Genomic DNA, 14,772 nt, shown 5'->3' with positions numbered 1-14,772 from the left:
TCACCTCAGTCCCTGGGAAGGTGATGGAGCAAATGGTTCTGGAAGTTATTTCCACACATATTAATGACAAAAAAGCAATTGGAAGTAGTCAGTGTGGATTTACAAAGGGGAAGTCATGCTTCATCAACCCAATAGCCTGCTATGATTAGATAAACATCTTGGCAAATGAGAGAGGATGGATGTTGTTTAGTGTGGTAAGGCTTTTGATGCTGTTCTCCATAATATCCTCATAGATCAGCTGCTTAAGTATGTGCCAGGTAAGTGGACTGCAAACTTGCTGAACAGCTGTGCTCAAAAAGTCCAGCAGCACAAGGTCCAGCCAGTGACCAGTGGTGTAGACTGAAGAAATGAAAAGCAGCTTTGAGAGGAGAGAGCATGGTGACCTTACCTGCGTATTACTGGGCTTTTTGTTGCAGGTGTGCTCTGTGTGAGAGATAACCAGCATTGCTTAGAAGGAGCATGTTCTGTCTCCTGAATATTAAGGGGGGGGCTTACATGCTTTTTGTCATAGCAGCCCACAGAGTCCTCACACAGACACCCCCCCCTCAAACAGGGAAAAATTGAAGACCCTAGGTCTGGCTTATTACAGCACTTCTTATGCCTGTCAGCATTTTGGAAAGAGGAGCTAAAATGTGTGTGCTCTGTCTTACAGCTCTAGTACCTCAGGTGGCAGAAACAGCTTTGAATAGTATTTCAGAGCCCACCTGAGCTTTAGCCAGGCAGCAGACCTACACATGACACACAGTAGATGAACAAATAGCTTTCAAAACTTATTTTATTTTCATGCATTTACTGACACAGGTGGAATCCACATGCGTCTTGCCAGAAGTGAGGCACCATTCCTCATCATCTCTCAGAAGTAGGTCAGAGGATCATCTCTGGTTTTCCCAGTCTGAAAACTGACAAGGGTGGGACAGTCATTCCCAGAAGGCAGGCCCAGAAACACCCTTAAGTGGGTATAGTCGTCATCAGAATTTTGGACCTAGACAGCAGAACAGTGGGAAAGTGAGGATCATGAGTGAAGCAGGTTCAAACAACAGGAAGAATATCTTTGCTCAGGAGCTTAGTTTTAGGTTTATCTCCCTTTTTACTTCAACAGCTCTTAACCCATCTGGATAGTAACTAACTGGTGCTAGAAACTCTATACACCTGTAGAGAACTGTAATAAAAACCTTCAGACATTCCAGCTACTGCTAAAATGAATAACTGCTTCCTGTCACTTGCAAGATTGGGGAAAAAGAGACCATCAGTTTTCAGTACTATAAAATGGATTTCTTCCAAGTTCCCTAACATGTCAGTCTTCAATTCCGAGTAGTTTGCTCATGAGGCTTAGCATGGACAGCAAACAAGTATTTTACATTGCCTGGGTCAGCAATAGGATGGCACGAAGTTAAGAAATGCAATTAGATGTGACTTCTGGTTTCACTGCAGCCTTCCTGTAAATTGTTACTCTTCATCACTCAGTACCTTGTCCACAAAGTGAAAGCGCATCTCAAGAGGAGCCAAGGAAGGTTAAACGTCATTCATCTAAGTAAGATTTGGATTAGATATAGAATACATAGCTGGTCAGTACAATCCTCTGTTGCCCAACAGAGCAGAAATAACTTATTTTAGCAGTGTCTGTCCTTCCTGGGATCGACTAAGTATGAGAAACTTGGAGCAAATACTCATAACGTCTCTCTGCAGAACTACTAAACCCCAAACCGACCCTTGTCAAGGGAGCACATCCTACCAGGTGTATGTCTGTGCACATGTGGGGTTCAGATACACAATCACATCCAGTGTTTGCTCTGCCGCCAGAAAGCCAGCCTGCCACCAAGCAATGCTTTCCAGCCTTCACTTGCAAAATAGGCTCAGCAATTACACGTTACTTCACAGAAAGCTGCTCAAATCCACGGGTAAGATTTTCTAATAGAGGATGAGCAGCACCATCAAAGGGCTCCAGATTAAGCAGTACCTGTTTTTCCTCCACAACAGAAAGGGAGTTTTGGAAATACAGAAAAACTAGCAGGCAGGCTGCTCCTCTGCAGCACATGACACAGAACCAAAACATCAACATGCATGCTTGCATGCAAAACTAGTCAGCAGAGTATGAGATGCTTGCATTAACTTAAAAAATTCACTTTAACTCTCCATCAGATCCTCGGGCTCCCTCCCAATTAATCCTAATAAACACAATTGGAGGACACAGAGGTAATAGGAAAGCTACTTTGCCTTTAAAGGAAACAGGAGAGTAGAGTTATGAGTAATTTAAATAATTTGAGCTGATAAGGCAATCTACAGTCTTTGACTGCGATGATCCTAAGGAAGTTATGCACTGTGCTTCTTCAGATGTGAAAGTTTTTTAAGCTTCTATGTTCCTGTTCTACAGTAGTGCCAAACAGAGGAATTTTATAAGCATCTGAAGATAGTCTGTAACTCTATTAGTCACATCAGAAAGTTTTCTACTACAAAGCACTTCTTCCTATAATATATACAAACCTTAATAAAGTAGTTTATCCCAGCAACCACCTGAGTCCTATATTCTATGGCTTTAAAGGTTTCAAATGTCTCATTTACTCTGCTTTCAAATTGTAGCTTCACCTGTAAAAAGAAAGGGAAAAATGGTTGGCAGGTTTGTATTTAGGCTTTACTTTCACAGGTACCACTGTAATTTTCATCCTTTCAAACACACACTCAATGCAGTAAGCCCTGGAGCCCCAGAAATAATTCCATTCACACCAAGACCCCCAGCCCTCTTTCCTAGCACCGCCTCCAGCATTCTTTAAAATCCTGTTAGAATTAGACTTCCTAGCTGATTTCCCCCCACCCCAAAAGCCATCCTGCTAAACTGTCTCCTGCTCGGTACAGGGAAACTGCTACCAGCTGCCCTTCTAATTTTTTGTCAAAGGAGCAAAGTACCAAGCCATGCTCCACAACATGTCAACCACACTGTCACACAGAGGTGCAAGTCAGCCCCCCTCACCTGGAACACCTGCACCCACACCAGGTGGCCTAGGAGGCTGCAGCCCCATTATGTTTTACAGCCTCAGAGCTGCACTCCATCTGTTTTTCTTTAAGGACTTGAAATAAGAAGAGTTATTTGAGAGCATCGAGACAACCACCTGATCGAGTAGTTCCTATAAGTTATTCTAGCGCTGGTGAAAGGCCTACAGCTAAAGCTGTAATTTGAACTAAATACGCCCTTCAGCATCTAGAACCATGTAACATACAAACGGCTGTAATAGTTACAGTGGTCCAGGACTAAACTATGTACTTCCATCTCCAAAACTAGAAGTATGGCCTTTAAATTGTGAGCCAGAAATCAGCCCCAGACCTGCATAAACAAATCAGTCTTTCACTATGTAGCAGCTGCAGGTAATGTAGTTCCAGAACAAGCAACGCCCTGTACTGGCAGCATTCACACTCACAGCTCAGGTAGATGTGTTTATGCACAGTATCCAGTTTAAGCCCTGTGGATCTTAAAAATATGCACAGTTCAGACATCTACAGACTATTTGCATACATATTTAAAATCATAATTAAAAAAAAGTGTAACAGTTTTTCCTGAAACACACAAAGTGTAGGGCAAGTTTTAAGTTCAGCAGCAATTGCAGTGGTACCGTGTCCTCTCAGAGATGAAGTATTGGTATAATTACCAGGCAGAAAGGGCAGGGAGGTAGTGGGAGAGACAGCTGTGAGCAGCAGTAGAAGTCTGGCCAGGTGTCTGAAGCATCATAATAATGTAATAATAGTGTAACAGTGGTTTACTCTAGACCTTGGCATCCAATGACAGGAATTCCCTACAGAATGGCAGTGAATGTAACCCAGAAACTTATTTCTGTCATCTAGAAAGCACAAACAATCTTTTGCAGGCTGGGTAACTGCCTCTCCTCTGCATGTGATGCTCATGCCATCGAGGCAACAAAGAAAACTTCGTAGTGGTGTCTACTACAGGCCACCTAATCCAGGGGATCCTACTGACAAAGCCTGCTTACTCCAGCTACAGGAGTCATTGCACTCACAGGCTCTTGTCTTGCTGCGGGATTTCAACCACCCAGCATCTGCTGGGAAAGTCAAACGGTGAGCTGTAGGCAACGCAAGAGACTCCTGGAGTGCAATCAGGATTCCTAAGCCAGGTAACAGACAGCTGTACCAGAGGAGATGCGATACCGGATCTGATGGTCACTAACGCAAGTGAGCTAACTGGTGATGTCAAGATTGGAGGCAGCCTGAGCTGCAGTGATCGTGTGCACATGGAGATCACAGTCCTGAGGGATGTGGAATGGGCAAAGAGTAAAGTCAGGACACTGAATTTTAGGAAAGCCAACTTCCGGCTCTTCGAGGAGCTGGTCAGCAAGACCCCCTGGGAAACTGCTCTCAGGGACAAGGGAGCAGAACAGAGCTGACACTTTCCATAGAAAAGAGATCTCTCGATCCCCAGGTGTAAGAAATTGGGTAAGGAAGGCAAGAGGTGGCTGAATTGAGACCTGCTGGTCAAACTAATGGGCAAGAAAGAAATGCACAGGTGGTGGAAGCAGGAACAGGGATTGTGGGAAGAGTATAGGGACACTGCCTGGTTGTGCAGAGATGGGGTCAGGAAGACCAAGGCACAGCTGGAGCTGAACTTGGCAAGAGACAAACAAGAAAGGCTTCTGCACATGATCCAGAAAAGGAAAGTCAAAGAAAGTGTGTCCCCCCTGATGAGCAAGACTGGCAAACTGATAACAACAAACAAGGAGAAGGCTGAGGTACTCAACAACTTCTTTGCCTCATTCTTCATTGGCAAGCTCTCTTCCCACACTTCCCAAGCAGATGAACTGCAAGAAGGGGTCTGGGGAACAAAGCCAGCCTGGCTTCACCAAGGGCAAGTCCCACCTGACCAACCTAGTGGTCTGCTATGATGGAGTAACTACATCAGTGAACAAAGGGCGGGCTACGGATGTCATCTATTTGGACTTCTGTTAAGCTTTTGATGTGGTGCCTCACAACATCCTTCCTCTGTGTTAGATGGGTATGGATTTGATGGGTGGACTGTTTAGTGGATGAGGAATTGGCAAGATGATTGCATCCAGAGAGTGGTGATCAAAGGCCCAGTGTCTGGACGGACACTGGTGAGAAGTGGTATCTCTCAGCAGTCTGTACTGGGACCAGTAACTCCTTATCATCACCATCAATGACATAGACAGCGAGACTGAGTGCACCCTCAGCAACTTCACGGATGATGCCAAGCTGAGTGGTGCAGTTGACATGCATGAGGGACATTATGCCATCCAAACGGACCTGGACAAACTTGAGAAGTGGGCCCATGTGATCCTCATGAGGTTCAACAAGGCCAAGTGCAAGGTCCTGCACCTGGGTTGGGGCAACCCCTGGTATCAATACAGGCTGCGGGATGACATGATTGAGAGCAGCCCTGCAGAGAAGGACTTGGGGGATACTGGTGGATGAAAGATTGGACATGAGCTGGCCATGTGCACTTGCAGCTCAGAAGGCTAAATGTATCTTGGGCTGCATCAAAGGCAGCATGCCCAGCAGGTTGAGGGAGGTTATTCTGCCCTTCTATGCTGCTCTGGTGAGATCCCACCTGGAGTCCTGTGTCCAGCTTTGGAGCCCTCAGCACAGGAAAGACATGGACCTGCTGGAGAGGGACCACACGAGGCCACAAAAATGATGAGAGGGCTGGAACACCTCTGCTGTGAGGAAAGGCTGAGAGAGTTGGGGTTGTTCAGCCTGGAGAAGAGAAGGCTCTGGGAAGACCTTATCATGGCCTTTCAATTCTTAAAAGGGGCCTATAAGAAAGATGGGGACAGTCTTCTTAGCACAGCCTGTTGCCACAGGACAAGGGGTAATGGTTTAAAACTAAAGGACGGGAGATTCAGGCTGGACATGGGGAAGAAATTTTTTATAATGGACATGGTGAAACAGTGGCACAGGTTGCCCAGAGAGGTGGTAGATGCCCCATCCCTGGAGACATTCAATGCCAGGCTGGATGGGGCTCTGAGCAACCTGATCTAGTTGAAGATGTCCCTGCTCATTGCAGGGGCATTGGACTAGATGAGCTTTGAAAGTCCCTTCCAACCGAAATTATTCTATGATTCCATGTCGATGGCCCGAGGCAGGGCAGAGGCATTCCAGCAGCCAAGCAGAGGAGCGCAGCGTCACTCATTAGCCTGCTCAGGCAGCCCCTGGGAGGGGCCAGCAGCATGTCAGGGCTTCTCACCACTCACCTGTCCCACAGAAACACACAGAATTAATTTGCTTTCTTAGCACATACACCTACAGCTGGCTGCCACTCCCAGGGCATTCCTTCCCAGCAGGCAGGTCCCAGAAAGTACCCTAGTAACATCCAGATAGTAAGAAATTATCATCTTACTCAGGCTTTTCATAAACTCTTACTCGCTCTTCTTCCCAGCAGCTTCCATGGGTTTTCTATCCCAGGGAACCAACGGCTATACTTTTTAGCTCAGGAGCTGCTAAATCCAGCAAACCAGGGAAAGTTCAATTTCCAACCCATTCCAGTGGGCTGGGTCTGAGGATGATCCTAAGCGGCATTTTTCGGTACATATTATTTCTCTCTCAGAACAAAACCAAGCCAGTTCTCTCCCTTTTTACCATCTCTCCTATTCTCTGACAACTACATCCCTCATTTGTTATATATGGATAGAGCCTTCAGTAAAATCAGGCAGGCAGACAGATCCTTAATCCTCAGATGAAAAAATGTAACATTCCTAAGCTCTTATCTAGCAGCTCCTTAAACTCAAAACCTTCCTCCATTTTAGGCAACAGCTATGTGACAAGGAGACTGAATAACATTCCCTAGCTCACTGACTACAGACAAGTCATAGGCATAATCCGAAGAGCAGAATAGATGTTGGGCATCCCAAAGTCTGCAGATGCTCTTCACAACTTCACTCAAATCACATTAATTGCTTCTCTGCTTTGCAGAGCATAAAATCCCACAGAAGTGCATCATGAAAGGGTGACACTGTTATCTGGCAGGAAACACAGATAAGGTTTGTCTCCCTAAGAATATTTTGCTTAGACAACTATACCAAAGGCTCTGTGGAAGGGAAAGACAAGGGGGAGTTCTCTCTCCTGCTCTCAGCACAAGGCAGAAATTTCACCTTGCAGAAAACAAAGAGCAGTGAATAATTGTTTTCATTTTCCTGAAGTTACTGAGAATGGATGAACACCAAAATTAAGAGCAGTCCTCTTCTGGAATCAAACACAAAGTCTTTACATGCACATTTCAGATTCTGTATTTGCCCTGTGCATTAGCACAGCCTGAAACAACCATTCACATTTTTAAGTGGTTGCTCACTCACTGACAGTTAAGCACTGAGGTTTCATCTCGGATACACACTGCAATATGGCAGGATCTTTGGTCACCTGCAACACTGCCAAGCATTAAGAACATAGCCTGGTATCTGGCATGCTACAGTGTCCCAGCAGTGTTCAAAGGAGGCCATTAAGTGATTTCACAGGCTCATTAGTCAAACTTCACAACCCCCAGCTAGCAGGAGACTTTGCCCTCCCTGTCCTACACATATGAGGAAACAAGAATTGCAGAGACACAGAGGTGCTATGAGTCCTGGCCTAGGGTCTCCTCTCCATATCTAAGAAGGAATTTCTTATCACTGCAAGTGCTGCTCAGGAGAGGAGGAACAGCAGTACTGCTCCTGAGTAATTCAGTCAGTACCTCACAAACAATTTCAGATAATCCTTTTATCTTTCTGTTCTGCTGTAAGTTATCTCCCCTCTGACAAACCTGGTATCACATACTCTGTGCACGCACGCACGCCCAACTCTGGCAACCCCAGCTGTGATTGACCAATACAGCCCTATAGTGGAAGAAGGTTCAGAGGGGCTGGGCAAGCATGATGTGCCTACAAAACTCAGAAAATAATGCAGGGTGTGACAGACCACAAATTCTGCAAAGCAGCTGACATTAGCTCAACACAATGCAGACCAGAGCGTGCTTGTTTTAGATAAACAGCTCTGTCAGTTGAGTGGATCAACTGGTGGTGTAACTCCCTGAGTTCATTTAAAGCATGCGGACACTGCCCTAAGTTTGACAGATCAGCATAGGGAGAATGAATACATTACTTTTTGTTCTCTGTGTTAGGCAAAGCAAAGAACAAACAAAATAATTTGGAAGACAACAGCAGGCTTGAGCTAGCCTCAGCACATGTTCTCCTTCCTGGTGACTGAGAACGCCCAGCGTCATGACAGTGAGCATATTCTAAAGAACAGTAATTGAGATCATATCTCTATTGTGATTGAAGTGTATTCTGCAATTGCTTTATTTTGCTAAGAGGAACTTAAATCAGAAACCTCATGTAACACCAAATATCTTCAAATAAATATGATATTAAACGCTATACCCTCCACATGTGGAATATCTAAAAGAACCTGGTCAGAGAATACTGGACTCTGGCATCAGCCTATGCAGCCCATTTACAGATCTCTCCTGGTGGCACAGCCCAGCTCACCTTCGCCTGCTTTTATCCTCGCCTGGTCTCAGCCTGCAAGCTCACAGGAGATGTGGCTTGGTACTTGTCCTGGTTTTGGCTGGGATAGAGTTAATTTTCTTCCTAGTAGCTGGTACATGGTGCTGTGTTTTGGATTTAGCGTGAGAACAGCATTGACAATACACTGATGTTTTAGCTGTTATTAAGTAGCCAAGGACTTTTCAGCGCCCTTGCCAGGTGCACAAGAAGCTGAGAGGGGACACAGCCAGGACAGGTGACCCAAGTTGCCCAAAGGGATATTCGACATTATATCATGTCATGCTCAGCATATAGTTGGGGCAAACCTGGCTGGGGGAACTGCTGCCTGAGGACAGGCTAAGCATTGACCACCAGCAATTGCATGGTCCATCGCTCATCTTGTATATTCTTTTATCTTTTTTTTTCTTCTCTTCTTCTGCTGTCCTAGCAAACTCAACCTCAACTCAATTGCAAACCAGGGGTTTTACATTTTATCCCCTCTTTCTCCCTCCTGTCCTACTGCAGGGAAGGGGGAAGCAAGCAGCTGCATGGTGTTTAGTTGCCTGCTGGGGTTAAACCATACCAGTACTGGTGCAAACTCCGTCCTCCATGGCACAGCCAAGGAATGTGCAGCAGTATCAGCCAACATGTTCAGCCCCACAACTTCCTATTTTTGCTTCCTCATGGAGGGTTTAAGTTCAGCTTTCTGCAGTTGCCGAAGGGGGGACAGCCCATCTTTCAGAGCTGGGAGGGTGAAGGGGACTAGTTGGGTGGGTAAGAACACAAGATGGGAGATGCAAAAGCAGCTTTCCCATGCCATGGTGTCCCCTCTGGCTCCTCAGGATGCACTTTATACCCTTGGAAGAGCCACTGCACTGCAGGGCTCTAGAGGATCTGCAGAGGTACTGTTCACACAGCTGCTTCAGGACAGGAGTGCTCTGCCTGCAACCAACCAGCAAGGCAACTGGAACTCACCCTGCCTGCCTTGCTAGAGCTCACCTTGCACTGCTGGCTCACCAGCAGCCCCTGCATCACAGCTGTGACTCTAGAAAACACTAGATGCCAGCAGAGAAGATGTCATTTGCCCATAGCCTTGTCCTATATATATATGTATATATATATATACATATAGAGAGAGAGAGATATATATTTATATTGGTTTTGTGCCTACTACCACATGGTTTGTCCTATCCATGTCCTTCAGTGAGGAATTAATTCTACCAGGTACAATCTTCTCCCTTCAAATACACCACCTTTAATTCCAAACAAGCAGCCTCAGTGCTGGCATAGTAGTTGGCCTTCCAGCTGCACCTAAATGTTACCTGGAGGCAGCCAGAACTATGCCTGGCTTTGGACAGGGATGAGACAGAGAAGTGGCTTGTCTCAGTCTTACTGACATGCTGCCTATGCAGAATGCTGAGAAATACTGGCTGGCAATCAAGGGGATTCCCATTTTCTGCACAAGCTTCTTCAGTTTAAACACTGGTTCAAAATCACCACCTGGTCTCCCAGCCTTTGCACAAGCTTCAAGGCTCAACCCTTTGCACGCACAGACTTCATCTGTAGATAGGCTGCAACTTACCTGGTCAACAATTTTCTGCACTTCTGGAGTAGCGGGCTTGGTCTCAGTTAAGCCACCCGGAGTCGGCACCATAGTGGCAGGTAACTTCTCTGAAGTGATGGTGGTTCTGAAGAGGGAGGTTCAGCGCAGTCTGAGCAGAGTCACCAGACATCTCGTATATATACATATACATATATATACATGTGTCATGGAATCATGTGACTTGTGACATATGGAACCTACCATTACTGAACTAGAGAATGAGAAAAAAAAAAGGGAAAACCAATGTAAAGCACTGACAGTAATACTAAATGTAAAAAGCACTTTAAAAAACCTTGTGTATATAGTAAATCTTAAGTGTATATAGTCTTCATGTTAATAAGAAAAACCAGCAACAGCCTCCAGCCACCCACATCTTAAGATAGTTGGTTTGGGCCGAAACTAGAACCTCTTGCTTCTCCACCCATGTGCAGATGACTAGTCTGTGTGTTAAGGAAGTGGATCAAAATCACACCCACTATTTCCCAACAATATTCAAGATCAGAAGCAAGCATGCAGTGATTTCCTGGTGCAGGTCCCGTTCAACTTGAAGTTGTATTGTCTCAACATCTTTCAAAAGTGGGAAACAGAGGTGTTTTACTTTCAGTGACTTTACTTCCCTCTGTCTGACCAGAAAGGTGCCAAGGTAAACACCAGAACCAGAAGGGGAAAAAAATTAAATCCTAGGTTCAAGTTAAGTACTGCAAATAAGTTATTTCTCCTTCTTTCCTATCAAACCTAGAGTTGCATTCAAGCCATCATAATAACAACTGAATATGAAGTACCATTTCCTTTTTTATTGCAACTCTAGTGCCTGTTTCCTGGAAGATAAAGTACTCGCACTACAGTAGTTGTGTGTGGACAACAGCTGTTCTAATTTCAACGTACTTATATTTCACATGCTGCTGAAATACGTAACATGCAGAATACACAGTCAGAAGTATTCTTTCTGCAGTTATAGTTGAACACATGACACAGTCACATTCATGACCACATACGAATGTTCACAGCTCAAAACACACACAACCTACTGAGGAAAGACCAGCAACTGTTAGCAGCCCTACCTGGTAAGGGAGAGCTAAGGCTTCAAGACCACCAAAAAACCTACTTCCCTTCAGTATTCCTGCCATCTCCCTCCTCTCCAGCAAAAGGGAGGAATGGTGTTCCAGAGAGGCAGCAACAGACAAGACAATTTTTAGTCCCGAGGGATGACTATATGGGAGGGGGTGAAATGAGAATATGCGCAGCACACAGGCAACAGGCATTTCTGTTGGAATCAGCACAAGGAATTACCTAGAAACAAGCGTATTTACAGACAGAGATGGTGACCGTGTAGCAGACTTATCAGTGTCCTAACCAGCCTACTGACCCTCCTCACAGACGACAAGTGATGCAACAGACCGTAAACAAGTACTTCATATCTAACTTCAAGGCCTGCTCCTGGTACAAAGGACCCGAGATTGAGAAACTGGGGCTCTAAGGGTCTTAAACTCAACAGTATACAGAGTTACCAGTAAGAATGTTGCAGAAATTCCCAAACTTGGGCAGCAGTGTTATGGGAGTGGAGGAAAAGCATTTGAGGAAAAAAAAAAAACCACAGGTGCTGTTTTGAGATAACATCTTTCTGAAGAAAAATGTCCACAGTTCCTGGGAACAAAGATAATGGGAGGTGTTAAAGCTGGAAGTCTGCCATCTTCTCCAAGTTCACCACTTCAGATGCAGAGTTCCTCACAGCCCAATTCATGGAGTTAAGGAAATTCAAGCTGATGAGCTCATGCTTCTTTTGCACAAGACCCTGCTGATTCAGTCAAATGCTGATGATCTGCCACCATGTTGCTACAATGCATCTTATTCACACGGCAGGACAGATGAACTGACTGACTGGAAAAGGTAGCTCACTTTACTGAAGCCAGAAGCTACAGAACGCATCCAACAACCACACAGCACTAATGCTAAAACTGGGTATTTTATAAACTTCTCCACTCACCAGGATGCAGATCTCACTAACTCCTGTGGCTGGTAAGATCCCAGAAACAACATTATCCCTCTGGAGAACTCTGGATTCTGATTAGTAAGAAATACCCTGAGGAGCAAGTCTAGGATGGTTAATTTGTAGCCTTGGGAAAACTCTAAGTGTGTAATTAAAGATGTTAATGTTGTATGGAAATCATTCATGGGACTCCATATTTCTGGGTTTGCTGTTTTTTGACTTCAAAGTATAAGAACTTTTTCCCCCTGGAACGCACAGAGTTGTGCAGAAGGGAAGGAATATCAACACTAATTGTGAGCAACCTGATGCTAGAGTTTACACAGGCAAATCAGTCTGTTTTCTTACTATGGGAGTGCTAATGGCTGTCCTAAAATCCAGTGATATTTCCAAGACTGGGATGCAGCACTCATCCTGCATACATGGTTCAAGAAGTCACTTGGAAATGCTGACATTTTGCAGACCTGCTATCAAGGATGATCAGTACCAACAGACTGTCCCAGGCAACCCTGATCTATACCCCTCTCCATTTAAGCTTTGCATGTAACGGAACAGCATTTGGCATGCTGTCTTGACAAGAGCAGCCATCCCCATGCCATCTCTTGCATATCATCGACAAGCTAGTGAGCATCTCCACTGTAGTATTTGAGATATAACACGCCATTCCAGCCTGCCCTCACCATTTGGGCGGGTGGTAATTTCTCTTCATGTAACTGTACTGCTGTTAACTTGGAGAATCAGTGGTGGGAGAACTGCACTAGTATTCTTTACACAACATATTATTCCAATAATGAAGAAACAAATCTTTGCAGGTTGCAGACCACTACTCTCTGGTCATGTATAAGCATTTTAAGAAGTAGAAGTTATAGTGAATACATCACCAGTACAGTAACAAAACAAAGCAAACACAAAAACCCCACAAACTCCAGAGTTACGTATTTTTGAGTTATTTTTTAAACCAGACATGAAGCCACTTCTCTAGAAATGATTGTGAAAGCTAAGTCAGCAGGTCAGTCTTCTGGTTTCACAGCATCAAGACACGCCATCGTGACTGGATGAAATGACACATGGTCTGCACCATTTTAAGAGCTGCTAAAGGAAAGCAGCCCTCCATCTACCAATTGCAAATCTACTTGTCATCACCACAGTAACAATGGCCTTGACTATCAAAAATGCTGGTCTGCAAAAAAGATTTCCCCTCCTGCTACCCACCCTGATTTCAAAATCGCAGATTAGGCATGATCCTAGAATGGATGGGCGCCAGCAGACACAGAGGCTTTACCTGCCTGCATTTAGTATGGCTCACAGCTCATACGAATGACACATACCATCACAAAACATCCCACTTCACAGGCGGCTCTTAAGTCCTCAAAAAATGGCAAAGCCTTTTCCTCCTTCCCTGTGCTCCAGATCACGGCATGCAATTCCAGTTACTCACCTTAAAGTTCCAGCAAGTTCAACAGCAAGATTCAAATAGTCTCTGATTCATGTAGTTTGCCATATGCTGCAAGAGATAACCCTCTGTGTTCAGAGCAAACTAAAAAGAAGTAATTCAAACTCTTAGTGGAACCCTCTGTATACAATCTGCAAACACCTGAGGAGGGGGTGTTTGGGACTGAGAACTATCTACTGTCTTCTTATGGTGTCAGAAACTTTTCATATACAGGTGTGTATACATCTACTTGTTTGGCTTTATATTCAAATGAAAAATAGTGTTATGTTGGGGGTTTGGTGTTTTTTAAACATAGTTTTCTCATAACAAATGCTAAGCTGGGCTACTGCAAACAAAAAAAAAAAAAAAAAAAGAAAAATCTGCATATGTATCACATCCATTTCACAGGTCATTTTTGACAGCATCTGCTTAAGTGAAGAAGTTTTCCCACAACAGCTGAGCAAACATCTGGATTGATAGAGGAGGACAGCGATTAATTCTCATGACAATCTCTAATTTCTACAGAAGTACAATACAAGAGTAATTATTTCAAGACTATGGATGTTGACACTATACAGACTGGCAGGTTTCTATCATACAATTGGCTTAAAAGGAAAATTCAACTCCACAGTTTTAGATCCAGGCTCTGGAGAAAACAAATATTTTAGACACCTATATTAGAGGTCAGTTTTAGAGGACCAGCTTTGAAATCAAGACTGTTCTCAACATCTCATCAGTGGACCATCGCCTGTGAAAATTCAATTAGCAACTCAGCCCACAGTTCTGAGTACTATTTGATTTCCACTTCGAGGATAAACAATCATAAGAATTTAACAGTTGAAGAATAAACATGTTTACCTCTTTCAGACTTGCAGAAAAACAATGAGAATACTTCAAGAGTGAGACCAGTGCTTCAACTGCAGTAAAGTTCTGCTTAAAGCAGTTGCAGTACTTTGGGAAAAAATGGAAAACCAACAAGCTTGAACATTAGTACTTACATCCTCAAAGACTTCAGATATATTTCTGCCTCATTCTCAAAGAAAAGTGAGACTAAATTACTCCATTGCCTAAAAATATAGGCCACCAAGTAAAGTATCTACTGAACTTTAAAACAGATGATGTTGCATAGAACTTTGCCAGCTTTCAGGTTCATTCCCACATCTACTTCCCACCCCATAACATATACACAGCTTTCAAGGATGCAGGAGTATATAGTCATGTCAGTGCTGTAACTGAGCTCCAATGTTCGCAAGATAGGGCCTGTATTTTTAAGGCTCTGTTC

At 44.2% G+C, this 14,772-nt stretch overlaps 1 protein-coding gene across 1 annotated transcript; it reads right to left on the bottom strand.

Moving 5' to 3' along the window:
- Nucleotides 1-741: 741 nt before the first annotated feature.
- On the bottom strand, nt 742-10,909 carry LOC309449405 (cystatin-A-like). The gene is made up of 3 exons (XM_082071513.1): nt 10,054-10,909; nt 2,482-2,583; nt 742-982 (listed from the first exon to the last, which is right to left on the bottom strand). Exons 1-3 carry the CDS (start codon nt 10,123-10,125, stop codon nt 854-856), a joined length of 303 nt encoding a protein of 100 aa, XP_081927639.1. The 5' UTR covers nt 10,126-10,909; the 3' UTR covers nt 742-853.
- Between the last annotated feature and the right edge of the window lie 3,863 nt (nt 10,910-14,772).

Source organism: Streptopelia decaocto (assembly GCF_964273445.1).
Source record: "Streptopelia decaocto genome assembly, chromosome: 1".
NCBI classification, from domain to species: domain Eukaryota; kingdom Metazoa; phylum Chordata; class Aves; order Columbiformes; family Columbidae; genus Streptopelia; species Streptopelia decaocto.
Note: the sequence above shows the minus strand (reverse complement) of the source record. Positions and strands in the feature narration are given on the sequence as shown.

Bases quoted from the DNA above. Each gene is read 5' to 3' on its own strand.
- LOC309449405 (XM_082071513.1), bottom strand. From the start codon at position 10,125: ATGGTGCCGACTCCGGGTGGCTTAACTGAGACCAAGCCCGCTACTCCA. The intron at 2,584-10,053 runs GTAAGTTGCAGC...TTCTTTTTACAG, and splicing joins TGCAGAAAATTGTTGACCAG to GTGAAGCTACAATTTGAAAG. The intron at 983-2,481 runs GTTTGTATATAT...TCTGCTGTCTAG, and splicing joins GGATAAACTACTTTATTAAG to GTCCAAAATTCTGATGACGA.